The sequence below is a fragment of the Falco peregrinus genome, chromosome 6 (genome assembly GCF_023634155.1).
Source record: "Falco peregrinus isolate bFalPer1 chromosome 6, bFalPer1.pri, whole genome shotgun sequence".
Taxonomy (NCBI): Eukaryota; Metazoa; Chordata; class Aves; order Falconiformes; family Falconidae; genus Falco; species Falco peregrinus.
Window position 1 is genome coordinate 24556629 of NC_073726.1, and position 24922 is coordinate 24581550.

General features: G+C 46.3%; 1 protein-coding gene across 6 annotated transcripts in view; it reads left to right on the forward strand.

Moving 5' to 3' along the window:
- BEND7 (BEN domain containing 7) overlaps nucleotides 1–18471 on the forward strand; it is a 49020-nt gene extending 30549 nt beyond the window's left edge. For 3 of the 6 annotated variants that reach the window (XR_008747749.1, XR_008747747.1, XR_008747748.1), the window contains 3 exons: nucleotides 3601–3720; nucleotides 7963–8308; nucleotides 11667–11717. Coding sequence is in view for 2 of the 6 variants with exons in the window: in XM_005240165.3 (XP_005240222.1) it covers nucleotides 3601–3720; nucleotides 11667–11717; nucleotides 16534–16595 (233 nt within the window). In the remaining 4 variants the exon portion in view is untranslated. Of the gene's footprint in view, nucleotides 1–3600; nucleotides 3721–3984; nucleotides 4056–7962; nucleotides 8309–11666; nucleotides 11718–16533 lie in introns of those variants that run through there. The other 3 variants (XR_001227098.3, XM_005240165.3, XM_013301344.2) reach the window with 3 other exon arrangements.
- The last annotated feature ends 6451 nt before the right edge of the window (nucleotides 18472–24922 follow it).

Here is a 24922-nt window from a genome sequence, read left to right on the forward strand (position 1 = left end):
ATGGAAAATTCCAACATGATATAAGGAAAAGCTTTTTCAACTGAAGGGTGGTTGAACAGTGGAATAGGGGCTCAGAGGGGCTGCAGAATCTCCATCCCTGGAAATGCTCAAAACTTGACTAGTCACAGTTCAGAGCATCATGACCTAGTTTGGCCATGCTTTGAGCAGCAGGCTGGACGTGGACATCTCCAGAGGACCCTTTCAACCTGTGCAATTCTGCAATGAATATATGTTGTGGCTATGTCATAGTTCTAATACATCTTACAGAGTTGCTGGCAGACTTCCTTACAGTTATTCTTAAAATTAGGTTTAAATCACAAATGCTTTTTTATACCTTCCTTTCTTGACCTCAGTAATCTGCAAAAACCCAAAATTGAATTCAATCTCTCTATGTTTCATTCTTCCTTAAAAGCTTTAATAAATAAGTTAAATGGAAGAAAAATTAATTCAAAATTTTTTTAAAAAAAACCCAACAACAAATGAACAAACTCTCATTTGAGCAGCACTGTGATAAAAGAAATGTTTTCTCAGTAGACACAGCAGCACTATTAAAATAGCAGTCGTCACCCACTACGGAGAGCAGTGTTTCTCAGTAGCTGAGCTCATAGCACTGGAGCAAATTCTGAGGCTTGGTTTAACCTCTTCCCTTGAGTTTCGGAGAGGAAAGGTGGGAGCTGTAGTTCTGACAGGTAAATTTCCCCTGTGATGGTACTACTAGGTATGCCTGTAGTAACAGTGATCTTGATTGATGTTTACAGTATTGCCCAAATGCTCTTGCCTGAGCCCGTTGCTAAAAGCTGTGGTGGAATAAGACACCAAGGGCTAACGTCCTGTGGATTTTTCCTCAGCCTGGCTCCAATAGCACCCTTCTTCCCTCCAAAGAGCTAAGCTATCAGACACTGTGGTTTCATTTATTCCAAGAAATAACTGAGCCAGTATGAAATCTCCACAAGAACAACGTCATGTTGTTTGCGTTATTATCATTAGGACATTCCTCTACCACGTGCCCAGATATCCTTTGGTGGCAATTTTAGTCTTTTTCTATGACAGAGATACAGAAGTGGAGAAAAGGCTACATTCATGACAAAAACAAGCAGAGAACTTAAAGGACCAACTGTTTGCTTGAAAATCACTCTTCCTGTCTGAAAACATTTTAACCGCTGCCCTTACAAGTAATTTAATGCTTCTGCAACAGTATGATTAGCCGGGGAGAAATTATTTCTTTTGACTTTGGGTATTCAGTGGAACTTGCTGAATCAGTTGCAGTGTTTCTCCTGGGCAGTCAGTTTCCCTTGGGAGTCACATCAATCTTTCACTCAGAACTGGGGGGAAAAAGATGAAAAGAAAAAGATCAGAAGCAGTAAGTTTTTTCCTCTGTGTCATTGACTAGAAGTCCAGCCAGTGAAGTCCTTCTCTGCAGAAGTCAACGAGCTGTGTTCAGATGTAAGTGTGATGTGGCCCTCAGGGATCCATGCTGGGACCAATACTATTTAGTAGTTTCATCAGTGATGTAGTGGTTTCTAGCACACACTCACCAAACCTGCAGATGACACCAAGTTGAGCGGATTTGCTGGAGGCTGGGAGAGCTGGGGTTGTTCAGCCTGGAGGAGAGAAGGCTCCGGGGAGACCTTACTGCAGCTTTTTGATATATAAAGGGGGCTTATGAGAAAGGCATCTTATGAGAGAGACATTTTACCAAAGCCTGTAGTGACAGGGCAAGGGGCAGCAGTTTTACACTGAAAGAGGGTAGGTTTAAATTGGGTACTAGGAAGACTGTTTGTTTTGTTGTTTGGGGGGGAGGGGGGGGGGGTAATGATGGTGAGGGTGGTGAGGCATTGGCACAGGTTGCCCAGAGAAGTTGTGGCTGCCTCAGCACTGGAAATGTTCAAGGTCAGCTTGAGCATCCTGATCTAGCAGATGTCCTTGCCCGTGGCAGGGGCTTGGACTAGATGATTTTGAAAAGACCCTTTCAACTCAAACTAGTCTATGATTCTGTGACAGAGAAATTGTTAGCACCATACAGCTCAGGTGAAATAGAAAGGAGAGGTCCCACTTTCTTCTGCCTCATTCCTGTTGCATTCCCATTCCTTTTTGCCCACGTTGGTGTTTCCCTAACCACACATTGAGCGATCAAAGCTACTTTGACTTTAACTCAAGAGAAGAACAAGCAGGTTAGAGAAGGAAGTTAATGTCTTGACTCAGGCTGCCAGACTCTGGCTTTCTGTGCAGGCAGCAGCAGGCAGGTGCCATAATTCCTGCAGCAGGCACTTGCAGTGGGTGGCCTGGGTACAGCCTAGTGTCACAGATTGTCCCCAGGCCCTGGTCACAAGCAGGAGCTGCGCTGGAGTGTTTGAAGTAGGAGTCTTAAGTCATGGCTCAGGTTCCTGTTGTCGGGTACCGTATGGATTCAGAAGGGAAAGGCTATTTTTACTTTCAGAGAGACCATATTGTTGTAAATCGGACACTGGCAATGTGTGGGGCTGCACTGGCTTCTGTGGGAAGCCCTTGGAGTTGGTCTGATAGCCTTGCTGAGCAGCCTGCAGGGGAGAGTATTGCCTTCCAGGCAATGGTTCTGCAAAGTTGTTAACATGGAAAGAGTTTCAGAGGGTGTGATTGCTTTCGGTCCCCTTATACTTACCAGCTAGTGCTGTTCCAGAAGCGTGTGTGTACTGAAATTGTCGTTTTTGTGTTGCATGCTTCCCCACCCCATTTGTGTGGCATTTGTTCTCAAGGATTACAGACTCCTTGAGCTGGGACCAGTTTTCTTTTTTTGTTTGCCGTCTGTAACTGGACAGTGGGCTCCGAGACCTCTGACTGAGACCACAATGGCAATACTAACAGTGATAATATTTTTTCTTCTCTTGTTTAATTTTGCACACTTCTCAGTCATGTGATGAAAATCAATTGCATCAGTTTCACTCCATTTATAATTTTTGTCTTTTTGGTATAGCATTGTTAGGTTTGCTGTAAATATGGAATTAAAGGTAACGTTGACCTTCTACATACCATTTTTACTAAATGCAAAATTGGACCTGTAGGATACTTCCTTTTTCTCAATGATGGCTTATTTTTTTCTAGTACCTTTATAAAAATTCTGTTCCATCTGGTTCAGCAGTATGAGAACTGTAGAGGTTTCCACAGTGGTAGGACTTCTGTCTTTCATCAGTTTGCCTGCAGCCTTAGCAACCTGACCAAGAGGCCACCGAATGACCAGATCTTCAGCTCTCTACTGTACCATATGGAAGGCAGCATTTATAAGTGCTTGCCACATCTGGAGGCTCAGTTCAGCATACACTGTTATTTTTCTCTGATGTTTTTGTGTGAAAGTCATAAATGGAAAATGTCAGGTATAGACTGTCTGGGATAGGCTTTCATTAGTAGTGACTATGGTATTACTGTGACATTTATACACACAAATGACTTCTGAAGGATAAACTTGCGAAACACAGAGTTAGACTCTGTTCTCATAATCCTAGATTTGGCCATTTAAATGCTTTTTCATAAGTGGATAATTTGATATATTTTGTTTATAATCCTCTCCAGTCTCCTTTTCTCCATTCTGGTGGCACATTTCAAAAAGATGTTATCTTTTCATTTCAGTCTTTACAGAAAAATACTGCACTGCTAACCATGTGGATAAACTTCCTGGTCCTAGGGACTGGGTCCAGATTCTTCAGGATCAAATTAAACTTGCAAGAAGACGATTAAAAAGAGGCTCAGGTATGTATAAAAATGTAAGGAACAACATGTGATTGCCAGATTAAAAGCTTAGAGCCTTTGTATCCACCAAAGTGGTTTTGTTGTTAGCTGTAAAGTTGTACATGTTCACTCTATGAAAATTAGAACTCTTAAGATTTTAGCAGGTTTCTGTGTAAAGTTCAGTGTTTCCTTGTGTTTGGTATGGTAGCAAGTTTAGGAGCTGTCCTTGCAGCCAAGTTAACTTTGAGTCTTTCTCAAATGTTGTCTCCAACCCCTTTCCACTAGCACCCAAACTCTTCTTCCCAGAGTTTGATGAAATTTGAGCCCGGAGCTAGCTGATCCATTCGGGATTGCAGGTAGACTTTTTAAATTCTCTGTTATTTGGTCTGACACGCCACTCACTGTACTGTTAAGACATAACTCAGATGACCTTCCCCTCTACACTCTATGTGTCTGGAAGGATAGATGAGTTTTCTCATGTTCCTTGTGAAAGAATCAGCATCACTGTAGCAAAACAAACCCAAACCACCACCCACCCTGGTTGTGCTAGCAAGGTACTGCAGTACATGGGAGGGAGATTGCCAGCAGTGAGTAACAGGTAATGTAAGTAGGGTTTTGCAGCAAAGCTGCTCAACGTTGGGGATAACCTGCACGCTGGGGGCTGGGACCAGCCTATGGTGAAGGCTCAGCGCTAAGCTTTCACCCCGACAGCATGCAGCTGGTGAGCTCTCAGCTCCAGCAACTAACAGCAATGTGCTGTCTCAAAAGCCCTGGTAGAATTTGTGGGAAAGCAATATCACTGATGAAGAGATGTGTAATTACTTTATAAACCTTAACTAGTCTCCTTCCCATCCTCATGCCTCCCATCCTACAAGGGGCTTTCTTTGTACCAGACTTCACTTACTCTTCCTCATCCTAGTGTTTTCTTAAGGCTCCCTTGTGGTCTTATTTCTTGCCCATCGTTCCCTCAGAGCATCTGACACCATTGTCTGAGGCACATCACTGGTGTCAACATCCTTAAACACAGTCCTTCACTGTTACCGTGTTTAGCTGCCTGCCTTCTCCCCTTTTCCCTTCTGCCCATCACCACAATTAAGTGCCTGTTAGCATCCGTGGGTCGACAGGATGGGAAACCTGATGGCTCTGCAGGCAGGGGATGCTCGTGGTCCCAGTGGCTGGGGGGGGGGCGGGGCAGGGCGGGGAATGTGAGTGAGGCCACAGGAAATGTCCTCTCTAGCTCCCTGTCTCAGAGAGCCGACGTTTTCTGTCCAAAGCTGTGTCTTTGAAATGCACACTTAGACTGGCATCTGAAATCATTCTCCACAATGTTATTAATGCCAGGAGGGAAAAGCGCAAGACCGAGGAAAATGAGAAACACCCAGAGACAGAAATAACACAGGGGGAGGAAAAAAGTGCAGATTATTCATAGCATAAGCTTCCCTGAGTAGAGAAGAAAAAAAACAGTAGCAATGGAAAAGGTTTCTTGTGCATGTTGGGGGAGGGAAGAGAGAGGGATACAAGATAATCTTGTTAAAGACAGCATCAGATTACTGGTGTTGTACAACAGGACTGCTTCTGCCCCTCCCGAGGCTGCCTGTACCCCCCCAGGACAGGGGGGTGGAAGTGGGATGCCAGGCTTCCATAAGGTGAAGAGTGCAGTGTGGGATGCGGGGAGCAGAGGGTCCTTCGGCTGTCTGCAGAAGATCCCTCGGGAAAGAGGATTGACCTAATTTTGTTTTGATTTTTATTTTCTTTCATCCTTTTTTATTTGCTTTTCTTCGTGCCTCTGCAGGATATTAATTAAAATGACAATGACTTTCAGCTTTTGCCTTTCAAATGGGGCCACCTCCATCTCTGGTCCTTTCTCAGGATGGCAGAATCTAAGCAGAGGATATTGTCTTTAGAGACAAGACTAGCAAGACTACGCAGAAAAATAAGTGAAGCTGAGTATAGTGTGACTGAATAAGACAGACTCCAATATCTGTCCCTGCCTGCAGAGGGAAGGTAACTCATTAAGCGGTATGTGGATGAGTAGTGAGCAGCAGTGTACCTAGCAGCCCCTCGGGTTGATTTGCTGAAAAAACGTACACAGTACCTAGACTGGTAGAAAAGCTCTATTTTTGGTGGTGTTTAGTTTACTGGCCATTCCCTGAAGTGCACTGGTTTCTCTCTGACACAAGGCCACAGGCAGACATGCTCTTTTCAATCTAGCAGGAGTGATTGAACACACCACTGTGGCCACCCGCACCTTCCTGTCTGCCTCCATCTCATCTCCTCTGGTGGCTTAAGCGAACCCAACCTGGCCTTGCACTGAAGCAGATGAGAATCTTCCACAGCCTTTGTGCCAGCAAAGCAGTGGATAGCAGCAGAGAGGCAGGAGCAGACAGCTGGTTGCACTAACATCTTCATCTTGTTGAAATAAGATTTGTTAGTACTTCTGTGTTACGACGGTGAGCTTTTGATATGAGGGATGTAGAGCTGGTCAGGTGACAGATCCATCTAGTCTCACATTTTGTTTCCAACGATGGCTGTTAGCAGATACCTTGGGGATGTTGGGAAGGATGCTCTGATGTTTGCTAGCATAGTCTCACAGCCCTCAGCAGCTTTATCCTGATATAACACTGGTTGCACGGGAACTATGCACATTTTAACTATTCATTGTGAAGCCGTACCAAAACTGTTAAAGCTGTTGGTAACTTAGAAAAGACCAAAATAGGCAGGTGTGGAGCGAGGTTTGATCTGCTGTGTGGAGAAGGTGTCCCAGGACTTCACTTTGCAAAACTTAGCTTTTAAGAATCCAAAAACTATGGGAATTGTAGCCACTGGGATGTGGGACTCATCACTCTTCCAGCTGAGCTCTTGAGCTCTTCCAGTCCATGCGTGGCTGGTGGTGCAGAGGCTGAGCCCTCCAGAGCAAGTGTCCTCATCTCTGTACTCCCAGGTCATTTGCTTCTCATATTGTCTCCACTTGCTCACTGAAAATGCCCGCTAAGTTGTGGGTGTAGACTGAGGTGCCCAAAGAACAATCTGAGCCAGTGGTAAGCCACATTCACCTGAGACCTTCTGAACCAATGTGTCTCCCTGCTGCCTGGTGGCACTGATGTATCTGCATTGGTTTCTGGTTTGTCGTGACGCACAGGCTTTATATGGAGAGAGCTTAGCATGATCCATTTGTCTTACAGAAGCCACAACACAACTTTTTAGTCACCACTGAGTTGGGCTAAATTTGAACAGCAGAAATATTTAAGAGAGGAGGGGCAGGCTTTCCATCCTGCTTGCCTTCCCCTGAGCCATTTAGTACATCCTCTTGATTAGTTTTTCATTTCAAACCAGTCAGTAAGACACTGCATTCTTGAGCAGCCCTCTCTGCTTTATCCTGCGAAACATTATTTCAGCCTGATAACGTAAATCCTGCTGTAGCTTTCAGTGATATTAATAATTTCAGAGAATTCCAGCAAACAACTGGGGTGGATCTGCTTTTCATACCCCTTTCTATAAGGGCATACTCTCCTGAGTGTTTCCAAATTAAATGAAATCATGATCACTGGATCATAGAAGCTGCCCACCTTCAACCTTATTTATCATGCTTGGCTCATCTCCTAGAATTAGGGATAGAAAAGCTCCCTACTTGGAAAGCTAATCAAAAAAACACTTAAAAATTCTGCTTTCTAGAAAATAGTTCCCCTGTGTAGATTTTGAAAGGTTGTTATCCTAAGCCAAATAAAAATTCATTTAAGTTCTGACTCAGTGACAATATTTTTCATAGCTGGAAATATTCTTCTTTTTTTAATTTATTTATTTTGCTTTGGCTTTTTCTTAGTTCTTTTAGATTATTGCCTGAGATCTGAGACTTGGGTAGGTTTTTTTTATTTGTTAGATCTGAGAATAAAGCTGTCACTGCCATTAAATTTTTATTGGCCTTGTTCAATCTTTTCAAAATTTCACAAGTTGGCTGTTACAAAGGGGAGAAGAGACTGCGAGGTTAATGTTACAAACAGATGTTATAATTAAAATTAAAGAGTATGATAATATTCCTCAGCCTTGACTACTGGTCCCATTTCATGCTAACAGTACGGCATACTGGGGCACGGCTTCGTACTGCCAGGTCTGTCTTCTCCCAGCAGAGAAGCTGAACGTTTTTGGCTGCTGGCATGGGATGCAAAGTGGCCCCAGAAGGGAAGAAGTCAAAAGAAAAGGCATGTGCATAGATTTCCTCTCTTAAAGCAGCATGAATTACAATGCAAATTGTCTTGTAATTTACAGCGGTGGGTTTCCCATGGCATGGTCTCTTCACCCTACAAAAGAGAATACGAGTAGATGGCTGGTGGCCTTGCCAGCGGCAGCACAGAGGGAGACAATCGACCATTAGCACAGAGATCTTAAAGCAGGCAAAATCAGAAGGAACCGACTCGCTGTTCATGTCACCTCTGTGCCAGACATAGCATCCGAAGCCTTTTGATTACTAAACTCTCCATCCATTAATAAGCGGTAGGTCAGGGGCCACACATCTCTCGCAGGAAGTTCTTCCTCCCTTTTTATGTTTTGAAGAGCCTGTAAGCCATGATTCTGTGGCAGCTGTCCATTGCATCGACAGGAAAGCTGATCCTGGGTGAGTAATACTCCCGAAGCACACAGGGTAAGAGTTGTTCATGCAGAGTGGTTGCCTTGTGCGTAACGTGGAGGCTTTTGATTGTCTTACTCCATAAAGGAAAATACGGCACTGTTAGAAAACATGCTGAAATTTTTCAGGCAGGATTAATTTAAAAAAATTACATGCTGTGACGCTTCATCCTTGAATTGTTGTTCAAAATTAACATTACCTTGTTGCAGTGTAAAGTAGTGGGAACGAAAGAAGAAAAAATGCTTACCTTTTTTCTGGAAATATGCCTTTTCTCCCATGTCCGTGTTCAAACCGCTGCTCCCATTGTTCCCTATGACAGGTTTTTTGCTTTCTGTTTCTCTTCATCCTTCTGATTTCCCTGGTTCATTTTTGATACAATATCTACGCAGCACAAGAAATCAGGTTGATTTTTTGCTTTGCAATACACACAGGGTAAGGAAAGATGTAGGATGCAAGTCCAACATGTGGTGTGGTGCTTTTGTGGCCACTGTCTTAGACAAAGACAGCAAGACTGAAATGAGTAACTGCTGCGTTCATCTTCCCAGCCCTAAGCATACCTGTACTGCTGTCCAAGGAGTAAACCAACAGGTGTACACTCAACAAACGTGCATCAGAGGCTAAACAATATTTTTTTGGGAGGTGGGTGGGAAATTCTAAGGAAACGACTACCAGGATTGTTTTGTAAGAGCTACTGAGCTCTATCTAAGCACAGGACAGAAAAGAGGCTCCAAATTCCCACAGCAGGATCTGTTCCTTCTTGCCCTGGCTTGCAGGCTGGCTCAAGACGAGTAGTTCAGCTGGCAGTCTCTGGGTGCGGTTGTTGAAGGCAAACTTTCTTTCCTGCTTGGAATGACATGTGAGAAGCTGGTGGGGTTTACATCCGTGTTAGGAGGGCAAGGTGTTTGTCATGTTTTTGTGTCATACTTCACCTGGAGGTGCAGTTACACATCCAGTTTCATAAAACAAATTCAGGCAGCTACTGAGAAGAGTGAGTAGGCTCTCCGGGCATCTGCCATGCTCCCACTCCCTTTCTGGCTCTGGCACAAGCATTCATGTGGCAATGTTGTCAGTTTTTAACTAGATCTGATCTTGGTGACCATATAAACGTTTGTGCTGGCATGAGGAACAGGATTGGAACAATTGGTGGAGAGCTGGAACCTCATCTGTCAGTCTTGCACCAGAATAAAATGACCAGGTAGCTTTGTTACTGAGCTGCTTCTGCAAAGTTGGAGACTCAACTCTTCTGAAAGCGAGGTCCTTCCTAGCTCCCGTTCGTTTCTTTTTGTATTACTGCCTTCCTCAGAGTTCAGTTTTAGCCGGGTGTAAGAACAACCGTTAGGGAGGAAGGTAACTACATCTCTAGACCTACTTCTAGAGTTGTGGCTGAGATTTCCAGAAAACCTGTTGCTTGAGTGGGCAGCCCAGCTGGCACCAGCCCTGGTATGGCTAGAGGGAGAACATTCCAGCCCATGGCCAGCACTCAGATCTGGCTTCCCCTGTGTTCATAGTTTGGGTCCCTGCAACCCAAGGGGCCGGTTACAGCTTTGTCTCTTGTTTGCTGAGTAGCTGCGCTGCTGAATCGCTTGGTGCAGGTAGTTCTTCATAATGTAACTAGAGGCTAGCCTCAGACTGTCACTCCAGACTTTTTAAGGTGTGTGTATCCTGGCGGCTGTTTCTCAGCTGCTCATTTTGCCGTGCTGTCTCCTCCCTTGGACATCCAGTCCTTCCACCACTGGGTGTCCTGGTCCAGGTTCAAACCAGCCTAGGTAACCTATTCCCGTTTACTGTGCCCCCCGGTCCTTCCAAAATTCAAAATTTTTGCAGTAAGCTGTGGCAAGCACTTGATTTGTTTCTGGTCAGTGTGCCACCTTCTCACAGAAAGTGGAAAAAAGTAAATGAGTCAAGGCAAAGGGTCACTTGCAGGTCTGTGCTGTGTACTTGTCAGGGCTTTGCATTTGAACCTGCTGTGGGAGGAAAGCTGCTTAGTGCTAGGGGGGTTAGTTTGTTTCTGTTTTCTTTAATTCAGTTAATTTTGCAGAACTGAGTAGAGAGTATATAGCTAAAAACTAAACTGACATCCACACACGTGGGAGGTGGAGCAGCCTCTTGGTCCAGGGACGGATAGCCAAGGGTGATGGATCTATGTGAGGAAACTAATGTAGATCAGGAGCTGGGTTCTTCTTACATATCATCGTAAAGGCAAGAACTCAATATCCTCATGTGTAGAGCCATGATGAAGATGACAAGGACAGTCAGCCTCGTTTCAAGTGGGAGCTGAACTAAGTTGCTCAGTGCATCTGTAACCTTGATTGGGTTTGGTCCCTATGGATATCGTGCACTGAATGAACGTGAGCAGATGTCTGTCCACCACAGTGACTCTGAACAATGTAATGGGCTGGTCCTTTATGACCACACCGAGTTTGCTAAAGTGCTCTCAAAGATCTCATTGTGTTGTAAAGGCTTTAAATATCATGCTGAAGTGCCAGAAGACAAAGGTAGTAAGACTTTGAATAGGGCTTGTGAGGTTAGGCACCGAATTCCTGTTACTCACCTGTAACTTACTCGAGGTTCACATGCACACTGCAGGGTACTGCAGCCCGACAAGTCACTGCACATCTGCTGAGCCAAATTAGCTATTTATCTTTTATTTATCAGCGCATACCCTTGGCCTGTGGCAAATACGAGATGAACAAATTAGGCTTTTGGCCTTCCTTCACCGTGGGCTAAATTGAGTCAAATGATCTTGCATAAGGTGTGGGTTGAAAGCACGTGTGTGTGCATACACGGTAATGGCCTGTGTACCTGCGTGCTTCTGTGCTTTTTAAATTACACTGGGTGCCCACCTGCATCTTTGAAGACATTTTACGCTCGTAAATCTGTCCCCCGCAAAACGAGCTTGCCTGTGGTGATGAGAATTTGGGTGCAGAAATGCAGGTATTCAGCTTTTCCCCGGCGGCGGTGGCAGCAGATGGCAGCTGGCGGAGGGTGGGTTACCAGCCTGAGAGGCTCTTCCTCCCAGGCCTGCTGGGGGCTTTTCCTAGCTGATTTTATCAAATGATTGCAACTCCTTTTATCATGCGGATATCCTGATACCTTAAAAAGAGCAAGTGTTACTCCATCCCCTTGCTGGCACAACTGCTGCTTAATACCCGACTCCCTCTTCTAAGTTTGCATTTTTATTGTATGACCTTTTCCTCCAAGCAGTGAGTTTTTAACTGAGCAATAGCAAATTGCAGCTGAGGAAAGTAGATAGAAAATGCAAAATCACTCTACAGTATGTAGCTTTTTAATCGCATTCCTGTGTTCAGTAAAAGTAATGAGATTTCTTGTTTATATTTGTAATCAGCAGAGGCAACTGACTGTGATGAGAAGCCGGACATTTCTCTACTACAAACAGGTAAAATGCATTAAAATTTTTATCAGCTTCCAATGTGCATTTGTTTATTTATGGCACAGAAGCAGTTTTCAATAATCCTGGTGTGCCATATACAGTCAGGTAATTGCACACAGGACCCAGCTATCTTAAGTTTTGAATGGCCTGTACTAAAAAGCAAGTGCATCAGAATCTCACAATTTTCCCCTCTATTTCATATTCATAAAACCTCAAGGTTCATGGTAGCAGCTAAGCTAATAAGGCCAGTAAGTTACCCTTCTTATGCCAGATAGGGAATTGTGGTCATCCCTGTTTTTTCTGGGACTTTTTTTGAATCCTTAATGGCGCTATTGGTAGGGGCAAACACAACAAATTGTATCGTAGCATCTGTTCAGTTGTCCAAAGTTAGCAATAATATCTTGGGTCCACAAGAGGATTGCAGGGATCCTCACGTGCTAGTTAAGTGTTGGTTTATTTTTTCTGTAAGTGCAGCCACCCTGCCTTAAAAGCCTGACAGTTGCTGAACAGCAGCTTAGCAATGCAGCTGCGTGGACTAGGAAATAAGATTTTTGGCACCCTGTTGAACATGGTCTTGAAAGCATGTTCAGGCTGAGACTGAAATTTGAAGCACCCTGTCATTAAGAGTCAGTCCATCAATAGGTGCCTTGGTGGCAGGAGCTGAGCTGCCATCCTCTGAAAATCCAGCAGGGCCAGAGTCTGGGGAGGTGGTCATTCCCCTGCAGTGCAGTCGTTTCCCTGTCATTTCACCAAGATGCTGGCTGTTATCCCCAAAGCCAATTCAACGGGAGGGAAGGTCTTGAGCAGACAAATAAGGTCATGGATTATGGTGCCTTTTTATCATATACCTAAGGTGCAACAGCAGAGGGTGGTTGTGGATCACCGATGCTGTTGCTGTGAAGAACAGGATGGGGCTGATGCTGGGTTGCTGAGCGTGTGGCACAGTATCTGGAGGTTATGGGATGGATGGGAGAGCACTAGTACCATTGCAGCATCTGTCTGTTGTGCAAGGGCTTCCCAGTCTCTCTTGCGTAAGGGCCGGAGAAGGAGCTTGCACACACCGCTGCTGTGTGCCGGCACAGCAGATGCCAGCCGTGGAGCGCTGTTGTTGAAATCCCGCTGTCGGAGCACGTGCAGTTACTAAGGAATAGGACCAGCGAAGCAGTTGGGAGGACAAGCAGCTGTAGTCTTGTTCTGGCATGGACCCAGTGGGGGCTGGGAGCACGCGCTGGCTGGGAGCTGCTGTGCTGCTTTCTTGGCCAGCCGCTGGGTGATGTTTCAGGGTACGGTTGTGATAATAGATGCAGGAAGCTCTGGCTTGAAAGGTCTCTTCCAAGTGACATCCTGTTCGTTTCTTTTATCAGGGAGGGCAGCAATTCTGTTGCAAGAGGACATTCATAAAGGTTGCTAATGCGACGTAGTGTTATCTTTTCATTGATAATTAATTGTATTAAGGAGCAGAATTATCGGATTGCTGTGCTTTTCTTTGAGCACAGTTTCTGTAGTTGCTACTTGCATTGTACATCATTGTTGGAAACGGTGTGCTGAGATGGTTGTGGTAGGGACAACTCCCTTTCCACTCCACAGCAGATCACCATTGCGGTCTGCCTGCTGGTACACCTTTGAGCATCCATGCATGCAGTTTTTGAGCCGAAATACCTGTTTGCAATGTATACTTCTTTGTACTATCTGTGGAAGGATGCCTAAATAAACCACACTGCAGTTTGCGTTGGTGGGGGAGGTGATGCTCACAGGCTGTAAGCCAAGTGTTTGACTCACACCCATTATTAGATGTGTGTGAGTGCCTCTTTATAGTACGTATCCATGTAATATCATAGTGTTCTTGGAAGCAAATGATTTAAAGTGATATACAGACAGTATAATGACAGTAATTATGACAAAGAACCAAACTACAGATGCTTTCTATCAAGAAGTGTAGCAAAAGAGGTGGGATACAACTTTTACAGAAGCGTTTCCCTGTCTTAGTACGACTAGTTTTATAAAGGGGTATTTCTGACAGGTTCTTTAAAGAGAGCTTTCATGCGATTTATTCAGCCTGTCTTCTCTGTTTAGCTTGAAAAACCTTTGGGGAGGAGTCCCCCTGACTGCGTGTTTGTACAGTGCCTGCGCAATGGGCCTCGGTTGCAGGTGACAGCTAGTGTCAGCTAAATCACGGCCTCAAGCTGCGCCAGGTGAGGTTTAGATTGGACACAAGAAAAAATTTCTTCACCAAAAGGGTTGTCAAGTCCTGGAACAGGCTGCCCAGGGAAGGGCTTGAGTCACCATCCCTGGAGAGATTGAAAAGACATGTTGACATGGCCCTTAAGGACATAGGTTAGTGGTGGGCTTGGCAGTGCTGGGTTAACAATTGGACTAGATGGTCTTAAGGGTCTTGTCCAGCCTAAATGATTCTGTGACCAGTGGTTAACCTGGTGTGTTGGCAGAGTAAAACCAGACTGAATCGGATTGCTTGAGATGGGGGGGTCTTGCAGGAGATTGTGTGGGGAGAAGAGGTCAAGTATGGAAGCTATCTATGACAGACATCAGGTGGTTGCTCTCTTGGTCTTTTTAAATTTTTGAATTGAACAAATTTTCAAAGCAAAAGCACCCAGAGTGAACGATTTGAATCAGCAGTTAAGTGTTGGTGCCAAAAAGCAAGGGAAAACTCAGATGCCTTGTCTCTGCCTTTCCTGCTCAGTCAGTTGTGCCTGTGACACCGGCGATGTTAGGAGCAAGATCAGGGTATGCGTGGACTGGTGATGCTGACATGCATCTTTGGATCTCAGCCTGTGGCTGGCACTTTGTTTGAGACACCTCCATCAGAAGTGTGGCTGCTCTCAGCTCCTCATCACTGGTGGGAGAAGGTTCAGATCAGTTAAGGTTGTGTTTGGAGGTGTCTCCTCTGGTGCTGGCAGGACTGGGCGCTGAGCACGGTTTGTTGGCGTAGGTGCCTACAGCCAGGTTTGAACCTGCTCCCGCTGTGTCCACGGTAAGCACAGTCCTGGACTTTGAGGAAAGCAGGGGATGTTTTGTTTTCAAAGCCCTCTTTTGGAACTCAAAAGCCTTATAGAAAAATGGAGCTGATGTATCCTCATAAAACTAAGGAAGACATTTTTGCCCAATTATATTTTAGCACTTCCGAGCAGAAATCATGCTCCCATTTTAAAATTGCCCTCAACGCTAAGAGGGCCTTTGCTTTAAAAGCTGTTGATTGAAGGGTGTTTAAAGTAAATTGAAAGAACTGTGACAATTAAACTTGCTGGGAACTTTGGTGCATTGACAGATAAATCTCAAGAAAATACTAGGAGAATTGTCTTTAAAAAATGTTACCAAAGCTTGGTCTTCCACAGTTCCAGCTTTTGCACCTAGCAAAAGCTGGAGGCTGTGTCCAGAGCTGAGCTGAGACAGATCGGGCAGCTCCAGTGGTAATTATCTTGAACTGAGTGGAAAGACTGATCAGTTCCTTGGTGATACAGGCACCTGGAAGGTGTGAGATAGGTCTTTATCAAGATGTAGATGTGACATCTTTGGGAGTTTTTCTGGCTAAGTTGCTGTTGCAAAAACACTTATTTTTGCCTACGATTTACATGAAGCACCTGGATTTTGTGTTTTAAAAGAAAAACCAAGGAAGGCATAACCCTAAGTTCTGCAAGTGGAAATAAGTGTCAGCCAGCTGCAACACCCTTTTCTTGAATCCTTGTCTTGAAAATTGGATTTGAAAGATATATACAGTCCTGGACCGTGAGAGAGCCCTCCTTAAAGCCATGCTTTGGACCACAGCTGTGCTGAGATTTTCTATCGTTTCTCCACACTGGGGTTAATTTCAAGATGAGAAAAAATTTTGATATCCCTAGAAGAAGCCGAAACACTAACAACCCAGTCGTCAGGTCCAGAGGTGATACAGCTTTGTGAAAAGATGAGAGCAATCCCTTAGCAAAAAAACAGATGATAAGAAAACAGCAACGATCCAATTCTATATAGGTTGTCTCCTTTTCTCTTGAAATACATTTTCAAGAAAATGAAACTTCAAAAAAAAAATCTTTTCGAAACCTTAAATATAAATCCTTTATTGTAATACAAATCTTTATCCTTTCAATGCATGATTGTATGAGTCTTCCCTTTTCATTGGGTCGTATTTGCCTCTCAGGCTGATTGATGTCTGTCTCCTATTTGCCCTGTGTTCTTAGCGTTCTCGTTGTAATTCTTCTGTCCATCTTTCATTGTTCTGTTTAGAAAAAGCACATTCTTAAAGTGCTTTAAGAAAGATGGGTTATAATCATACTGTGCACCTTTTTATATGTTTTTTATATATATATAAATAAATATATATATATCCTCCCGTATGCATTTAGACTGCTGTGGAGGGGTGGGGTGGTTAGTTGTTTTTTTTCCAAAGAAGATCCCAAAGTCTGTACTGTAGGTTTAAAATTCATGTGGTGCTTTTTTCATTTCTTCAGAACCATAACTTCAAAGGGGTGAGCATCACAGTGTAGTTTGTGCCTAAGTCAAATGCAGCTCTTTACATCTGAAGTGGGGTGCACTGTATGTTGTGTGAAAAACTTTGCTGGCAAATTTAAAAAAAAATACTTAATTTGCTTTTCTTTATCCAGTTGAGCTCTACTGTAAATGGAGTTTAGCAGCCACTGCCTGCACACACACCAGCAGTTCAGCCTCATCACAAAAAAGTTAGAATGGAAATATGTAATTTCCATCGTTTTAATTGTTTTGGGTTGGTTTGGGGTTGTTGTGGTTTTTTTGCAGGTTACTGATTTCTTAAATGTTTGTATTTTTGAACTGATTTCTTCAAACTGTCTTCCTTCAGGTAACCTTTTCGACACCACAACAGATCATCTGATAGACACAAACCTAGATTTTTCATCTTGAATTTCACATTCTGCATCAGCGTTCTGAGCGGATAGAAACTTCTTCTCCCTTGAATAATTTTCCCACAAGATTGGTGCAAGAACTTCAGTGTACCGCAAGACATGGACATTCATACAGTTTTCCCTTCAACTTTGTGTTGTTTCATGTATTTTCCATGTAACCTCAAATAACGAAACCACCAGATTGCTTCACTGTTCTTCATCTTAATTAAAGATGATTTCCCTCTGTATTCAATGCATTATTTAATTTGCAGGGTAACCACTCTGAAGACATTTTCTTGCGTTTGTTTTTCTTCCATGATTGTATTTTTCCACGTGATTGTATGCTTTCCAGCAGTGTTTCATCTTGAGCCACGCAGAGGTGAATATGCACAGCTGGGTGACCCGCCCTGTCCCCGGGGACCTTGGTGGCATTTCTCTCCATCACAAACCCCAGGGGCTCGATGAGCATTTGACTCGGTGAAGCTCTTTGTTTCTGCAGACCCACTTTTCCTTTTGTGGCTGCTGTGTACCAATGCCTGGTCATGCACAGCTGGATTTAGCAGGAAATAAAGCAGGATTCCTCCCAGCAGTGCCCGGTTTCCTAATTATAGCAAGGAGAAGCCATTCCTCAATTTCCCCTACGTGCTCCTATTGGGATGGCTCTGGAGCATCTTTCTGGTGCAGATTGCTGGAGGTGGTCATTCTCCACTCGCTTCCCCCTGCAGCCTGCCCTACCACCTCAATCTCAAAACCTATTAGTTTGCTGATTTCCAGGAGGAGGGTCTGCACACTGTGATTTTTCAACCACTGTCCTTGGTGAAAATATTCACCTATTTAAAAAAAAAAAACCCCTCACTTTTTCACTGGCCCTCTATTGATATCTCAGCAGTTAAGATGAGTGAATCGATCAAGAAATTGCACTACCCTCTTAGACGTTGAAAGGGTCGGTCCTTTCAGGTCAGGGCTAAGGTAAAATTGTACGTGGCCCTCCATGCAAACCTTTACTTCTGCACCTTTCATCAGCACTAAATTCACTTTAAAAATGGCGTGAAAAAATCTAGAAGGTCTTACCTACAACATCTATCAATCACCAGGTAGTCTGAGCATCTTTCTGCAATTCGACAGAGAGCTTGCTAGGGCCGTTACCATTATGTTTCCTTTCCCTCTGTATATTTTAGGTGATTTGTTTGTTTTTAAAACTATTGGGCCTTTTGAGTGTCTCAACAGAAGTGCTATTACAGAGTGGGATGGCTTTCAAAATAGTTGATCTCTTTTTTTAAACAGTCCTAAAGCCTGTTTCTCAGATGTTGCCGAATGCCCACCAGTAAGACTAAAGCCAGCAGGAGCGGTTTGTTCTCTCGGCACCTGAGAACCAGGCTCCCAGCCTTTCCCCACCCACCTGCCGCGGACTTTTGGGAATGACCATTTTCTCTCTGAAACTGTGGAATAGATCGAATGTGCACTGCAAACCTTAAATTTTGAGTCTTTCCTTCCTTTGTGGCTTGGGGTTCCCTGCACTGGGCAGGGGGCACTGGTCCGTCGTGTACGTATCGTAACCCTTCAGCAATGGAATCAGCATTTTGTAAATTCAGAAGATTGCATTTGTGTTTACTTACTGTGACTGCTGTTCAGAATTTCTTCAGAAATCTTTTTATAGTGTTTATTAGAGAGAAAAAAAAAATCATTCCATATTTAGGTAAAAATGTCTCAATCTTCTGTATATATGTTTTATTAATATGTAAATATTTAGATATTTTTAAATTACTATGTTCTTAATAAAGCGACAAGGGACTAGTTGTGAAATGGTGTATAACATTGTGTTGTGTTATCGATCTCTGGGAAACTCTCTTTGTCAGTTCAGAAAAGAAAACCTACAATAAATAACTTTAATTGCATGTGTGTTCCTGTGTTCTGTGCTGGGCTTCCCCACTTCAGAGGACTTACCTAGCCGTTAGTGGACTACGTAGAGAAATGTATAGGAAGACCCCAAAAATTACCACCATGATACCATTTTTCTGGCTGTCTCAGATGGAAACCATGCTGCCTGCCAATCACGACGATGTCTATATCCAATCACATAATAACTCTTGAGTATTAAGTGCTGATATGCTTGAAGACTAATTCTAATTGAATTAGGTGCCTTTATAATCTACACTTAAAAGGTTAAGCTCTGCTTCTATGGAAACAACACACAGGAAGGACAAACCAATACGCATAATTTGGAGTAGCTGCAAAGATATATGCTTGGTAATTTATTATCACATCCTCATCAAATGTTGTTTAGCCTTAGAAAGTATTTCCTGCACAAACATGTTCATGGTAATCTTCCATCAATTACAAGGAGCCAGTGAAGTGAGCGAATGGCTCGCCACACCTTTTCTGCTTTATATAAGGAGGGATAGGGACAGATAAATAGCCAGTAAAAAGTCTAGCAAGAGTTGCCTTTACACTTGGGTGGCTGCGCAGATCAGCTAAAGCCAGGTGCATGTCTTGCAGCCGTGTGTCATGGTGAGTCAGCATGGGCCCCCTCCTCTGGGGGCCACTGAACCGCTAACTCAGGTCACAGAAGAGTTTAGGTGGGAAGGGACCTTAAAGACCATCTGGTTCCACCCCTGCGCCACAGGCAGGGTCACCTCCCACCAGCCCAGGTTGCTCCCAGCCCCGTCCAGCCTGGCCTTGAGCACCCCCAGGGATGGGGCACCCACAGCTGCTCTGGGCAGCCTCTGCCAGCGCCTCACCGTCCTCATAAATTTTTTTTCCTGATGGCCACCTAAACCTACCCTCCTTCAGTTTAAAACTGTTGCCTCTTGTCCTGTCACTACAGGCCCCAGTCAAAAGCCTCTCTTTCTTGTAGGCCCCTTGTAAGAATTGAAAGGCTGCAGTAAGGTCTCCCTAGAGACTTCTCCAGGCTGAAGACAGAAACCCTCAGCCTGGCCTCACAGCAGAGGGGCTCCAGCCCTCTGAGCATCTCCACGGCCTCCTCTGGGCTCACCCCAACAGGTCCGTGTCCTTTTGACGGTGGGGACCCCAGAGCTGGACGCAGCGCTGCAGGGGGGTCTCAGAAGAGTGGAGCAGAGGGGCAGAGCCCCCCTCCCTCGCCCTGCTGCCCACGCTGCTGGTGATGCAGCCCAGGGCACAGTTGGCTTTCTGGGCTGTGAGCACACGTTGCTGGGCCATGTACAGCTTTTCATCCATACATACCTAATCATGGAATTATTTATACTGGAAAAGACCATTGAGTCCAACCGTTACCCTGGCACTGCCAAGCCCACCACTAAACCATGTCCCCAAGCACCGCATCTGCACATTTTTTAAATACCCCCAGGGATGGCAACGCCACCCCCTCCCCGGGCAGCCTGTGCCAGGGCTCGGCCACCCTTTCCATGAAGGAATTTCCCCTCACACCCACCTAAACCTCCCCCGGCACAAGGTGAGGCCGGTTCCCCGTGTCCTGGCGCTTGTTCCCTGGGAGCAGAGACCGACCCCCCCTGCCTACAGCCCCTGCCAGGCAGCTGTAGGGAGCCACCAGGTGCCCCTGAGCCCCCCCTCTGCAGGCTGACCCCCCCAGCTCCCCCCGCCGCCCCCCCCCAGCCCCTGCCCCAGCCCCTGCCCCAGCCCCTGCCCGGCTCTGGACACGCTCCAGCCCCTCTGCGTCCCCCCTGCCCTGAGGGACCCGACCCTGAGCCCAGGCCCCGAGGGGCGGCCGCACCGGTGCCCAGCACAGGGGTGTCCTGGTTTTGGCTGGGATACAGATACTTTTCTTCCCAGTGATTGGTACATGCTGTGTTTTGGAGTTAGTGCACTAAAGCACCCTGATGTTTGCTGGGTAGTGTTTACACTAAGTCAAGGGCTTTCCAGTTGCTCAGGCCCTGCCAGCGATAGGGCTGGATGGGCACCAGAAGCTGTGAGGGAACACAGCCAGGACAGCTGACCCCAACTGGCCAGAGGGATATTCCATACCTTGTGACATCATGCCCAGTATATAAACTGGGGAGAGCTGGCTGGGGGCCGCTGGTCACTGCTCAACGTCTAGCTGGGCATCAGTCAGTGGCTGGTGAGCAGCTGTGTTGTGCATCGCCTGGGGGTTTTTTAGTGTTTGGGTTTTTTTCTTGAGTTTTATTTCTCTTTACCTCCCATTCCATTACAATTTTTATTAGTAGTAGAGTAGTAGTATTATATTGTACTTTGTTTCAGTTATTAAACTGGGGTTTTTTTCTATTTTTTAATGTATTATTTGAGCTCACAGATTTTACCTTTTTCCGATTCTCCTCCCCATCCCACCAAGGCAGGCGGGGAGCAAGCAGCTGTGTGGCCCTTAGCTGCCGGCTGGGGTTACACCATGACAAGGGTGATGATCACTGCCCTGGTCCTGCTGGCCGCACTATTGCTGATGCAAGCCAGGATGCTGTTGGCCTTCTTGGCCACCTGTCCTTCCCTGCAGGGCTGCTTTCAAGCCCTTCATCCCACAGCCTGCAGTGGCATCAAGAGTTGCCACGACCCGGGCACAGGACCATGCAGTTGGCCTTGTTGAGCTCCATGGGGTTCATGGGCGCACTCCTTCAACCTGCCAAGGTCAACAGCCAGCGCCAGCGCCCTCCACATGCCCACAAACTGGCTTCAGATCTGAATGCAACTCATCACTCTCACAATTAGGGAACTTCCAGCTTGACGGAACAAATCTATCTTTCGCTGAACAACAAGTGTTTTCAATCAGCTGCTCTGCGCTGTCACCCCCAAAAGTGTGCCTTTGTTTGGCTTGGTTTATTTAGGCAGGGCGCAGGTTAATACACTGCTACTTGTAACTTTAAGTGGAATGCCCAGTGAACACCCATCTTTAAGATACAATTACGCGCCAGAAATGCTGCTGTGTGCCGGGATCCACCAGGCACTAAACCTCCTCTGTGCTGCAAAGCCACCAGCAAGCACTGCTGCCAGGTTGTCATTTCACCTATTGAAATGGCTTTGGGATGGAGCAAGCGTGTGGCCGCACCCACGTGTGGGCTTCAGTCAAAGTCCAGCAACCCCGCCAGGCTGTTCGGCCAGCACGTCCCTCTGTCCTGTGTACAGGGCACCAGAGATTAATACTTTGGGTGAAAAAAAACCTTCTGAAGCTTAAAAGGAAAAAGGATATCCTCCTGGTAACATGAAAGGAAACTGGAGCCTGGGCTTTATAAAAAATGCATTAATTGCAAGACAAGAAGAAAGTAATCTCAAGTGCCTGTGACATGTGGGTTTAGAAATGGCTGGCTGAGTCTCTTGGGGGAAACACATGCTGTCACATTGGAGTGGTTTGGGGATGGGTGGTCCTGATGCAGCCACCCCTCCTGGAGAGAAACCTCCCCCCAAAAAACAACCCTCTGCTGAGGTCATGATACCGCCTTGCTGGGAAGCTGTCTCTCCTTCACTGGGGAAGGGAGGGAGCATGATCCTAGGAAAAACCCATGGGGCCATGTCCTCCTAGAGAGACAGACGTAGCCAGGATTTTGCAAGACTTTTCAAAAACACACCCTTCTGCATGTTCTCCCCTAAAGCTAAAGTAGCAAAATGCTTTGTAGGGGGTGCCCTTCTCCCTCTGCTGGCTCTCCCACTGCTTGAGCATCCCCACAGCCGGGCTAAGGCAAGCACCTTCACCCCTTCCCACCATGCTGTCATCGCAGAGAGGCACAAGAAGGGTTTGTACAAGTAGGTCAGGTATGATTTCTTCTCCACCGAATGCTAATAAAAGCTACCGATGTGAAACCTATAACATTATGTGTATAAATAATTTAGCTCCAGTGAGTAAACATTGATTCTGGGCTTTTAAAAAAATGAAATAATTCCATCAGCTTTTTCCCCTCCCCTCCATGCATGTGTTGTTATGCCCAGCTGCTAATGGGGGCAGAAAATAGCTAATACTTGGGGAAATTGGAAATCAGGGAGACACAACCCTTGCGTTTCTGTGCTGGCTCCTTCCTCCACCCAGATCCTCAGAGGTACAGAGGAATCAGGATGAGCGAGGCAGCTAATTAGGAACAAAGATGTAATTCTGGCTTGTAATTGCAAGTAACTGTTGACCTGAGGGATGGTGGTAAGAGGAGAAGAGGCTGCGTTTTGTGACCCACGTTTTCCCCTTTGCTCCTCTCGCTCCCTCAGGCAGATGGAGGCACCAGGCTTGCCCTGCGTAGCATCCCCTGCAAGGTGTCCAAGCCCACCTTAAGCTGACCTTGTGGTTCTCCAGCCCTGGAAGACCTCACTGCAATAGAGAAAGGAAGGTAACTGCCAAATACCAACAGCATCCCTTGGAGAGCAAATTCAGCCATCAAGAGTGGCTGCAAGGGGCGAGTGAGGCCCTGTGACTGGAAACATTGGGCCAAGGCCAAGAAGGAGCCACTTTGGCTCACCCTTGCCCCATGAGACCCTCTGGAGGGACCTTTCTTGAGGATTAAGAACTGGTGTGGTGGATTGCTCACTGTTAACTGGACCCTGGGCCCCAAAGTTGCCAAACTGGTCCATAATCTTTCCTGAAGGTCTGGGGAGATGAATGGTCCACTGATGGCAGTTCTTTCAAGCAGCTTGTCCCAGCATATCTTTCCATTAAGGTGTTCACAACGCTGTGGTTGCCCCTGAAGCAACCAACTGGCATGCCCAGCAAGAGCCATCATGGGTGGCAGGACCATGGTGGGCCATGGCTCCTGCTGGAGCCTGGCTGTGGGGCCAGCTTGGGGTGGCAACCACCACTATGGCCAGGGATGTTCCCTGGCCGTGTCCATCACCAGCATGCCTGGAAGAAATGTCATCTTCAGGTGATGCCTGGATTGGTCAGTGTGGATGGAAAAGGCCAACCCGTGCAGCTCTGGCACCCACTGACAGTCAGGTGGCCTCAAGGACCTTCCCTGCCCTGGGATGGCTCAGCAAAACATCATATAGACAGCACAGGCACACACTAGGAGGTAGCCCTGCACTCAAGGAAATCAGTCCAGGGGATTCAAAAAAACCCCTCAAACCTCATTGGCAGCAACTCTCCCAGCCCCACAGCATCCCTGCTCCGCTTTCGCCCGTGCCCAGCACTGCCTCAGAGGCACCAGGGGAAAGCAAGTGTGGGCTGGAGGGGGACATTCGCGTGTCAGGACACTGTGAACCCATGCCAGCTCCCTGACGAGTTGTCATGAAGTTAGCACAGAGGGATCTGGACAGGAACCAGCATGTGGCTATTGCTGTTACTGAGGCTTAGAGAAAGCAAAGATTAATGTAATCATTTAATCCTGAGAGATTTCAGGATTCACCAACTGTATCGCATGTCTCCATTCACTGTGGCACAGGGGACGTATGTTAACTGCTCTGCTCTTGGCTGGAACTCTGCTCCCTTCTCATTTCCCTTTCTCTGAGCTCCTGCACAAGCCCTCAGTACCCAATGCTCCCCACTGCCGCATCCCTGCCTCCTGCCGCTGTGGGCCGCAGTGGTGGGTCCTGCCCACAGCATCCGACCCGCTTTTCACCTGATGAGAAAGCTAATCCCATCCACCCTTGGTTTTCTTGACTTTTTTCCTGGTGGTGGTTTGGTCCCCAAAGCCCACTGACCTCCACCTCCACAAAGCACATATTGCTTTGCCTGATGTTGGCACAGCACCAGTGGGGTGTCCACTTCCTACCACTTCATCCACCCCACCCCTTACTGGGCTGATGCTGTGAGGAGAGCTGAGGTGGCCAGACTGGGCTGGGCACCCTGCAGGGAATTAGAAACATCCTTTGCCTGCATAAAATTTGCCCAACCATCATGGTCTGGCCAGGCAACAGACAGCATTGGTGACACCTGATGACTTTGCAACACATTTGTCCTCTCTGTCTTGCTGGTCCAGGGTGCCACACGTGATCCAACACCATGGAGGGGATGCTATTGCCCTTCACTCCGTCCCCTGGAGCTAAAACACAGGCAGAGGCTGGTGAGCAGTCCACATCCCTCCTGAATACTCAGGTGCTGCCAGATGCCAAGGAAGGGAGCCAGGGCACGGCAGCTGATATGTTGCATCGCACAGAGACAGAGTTTTGGGTGCTGCTGCAAGACCTCCTCCATTTCCTGGCTCCTCTGCTCATCAGGGCATCACCTTCTCAGCTTCATCACCTGGAGTGCATAAAGTATGCCAAACGCCAGTGCATTAACATAGATTTTACATTTAACATTTATTACAGCAATGATCTCCTGCGCAGTTCCTCCACTGCCCTTCACTGATCATCCCCTGTCCCTCATTTAATGTCCCCTTGGGGAAGCCTTAGAGCAGCGGAGACTCCTGCCTCAGCCACAAGTCACCCACATGCAGGCTCACGGCACCCATCCTGGTGGAGTGGCATCCCTGGGGTCTCCATCCAACC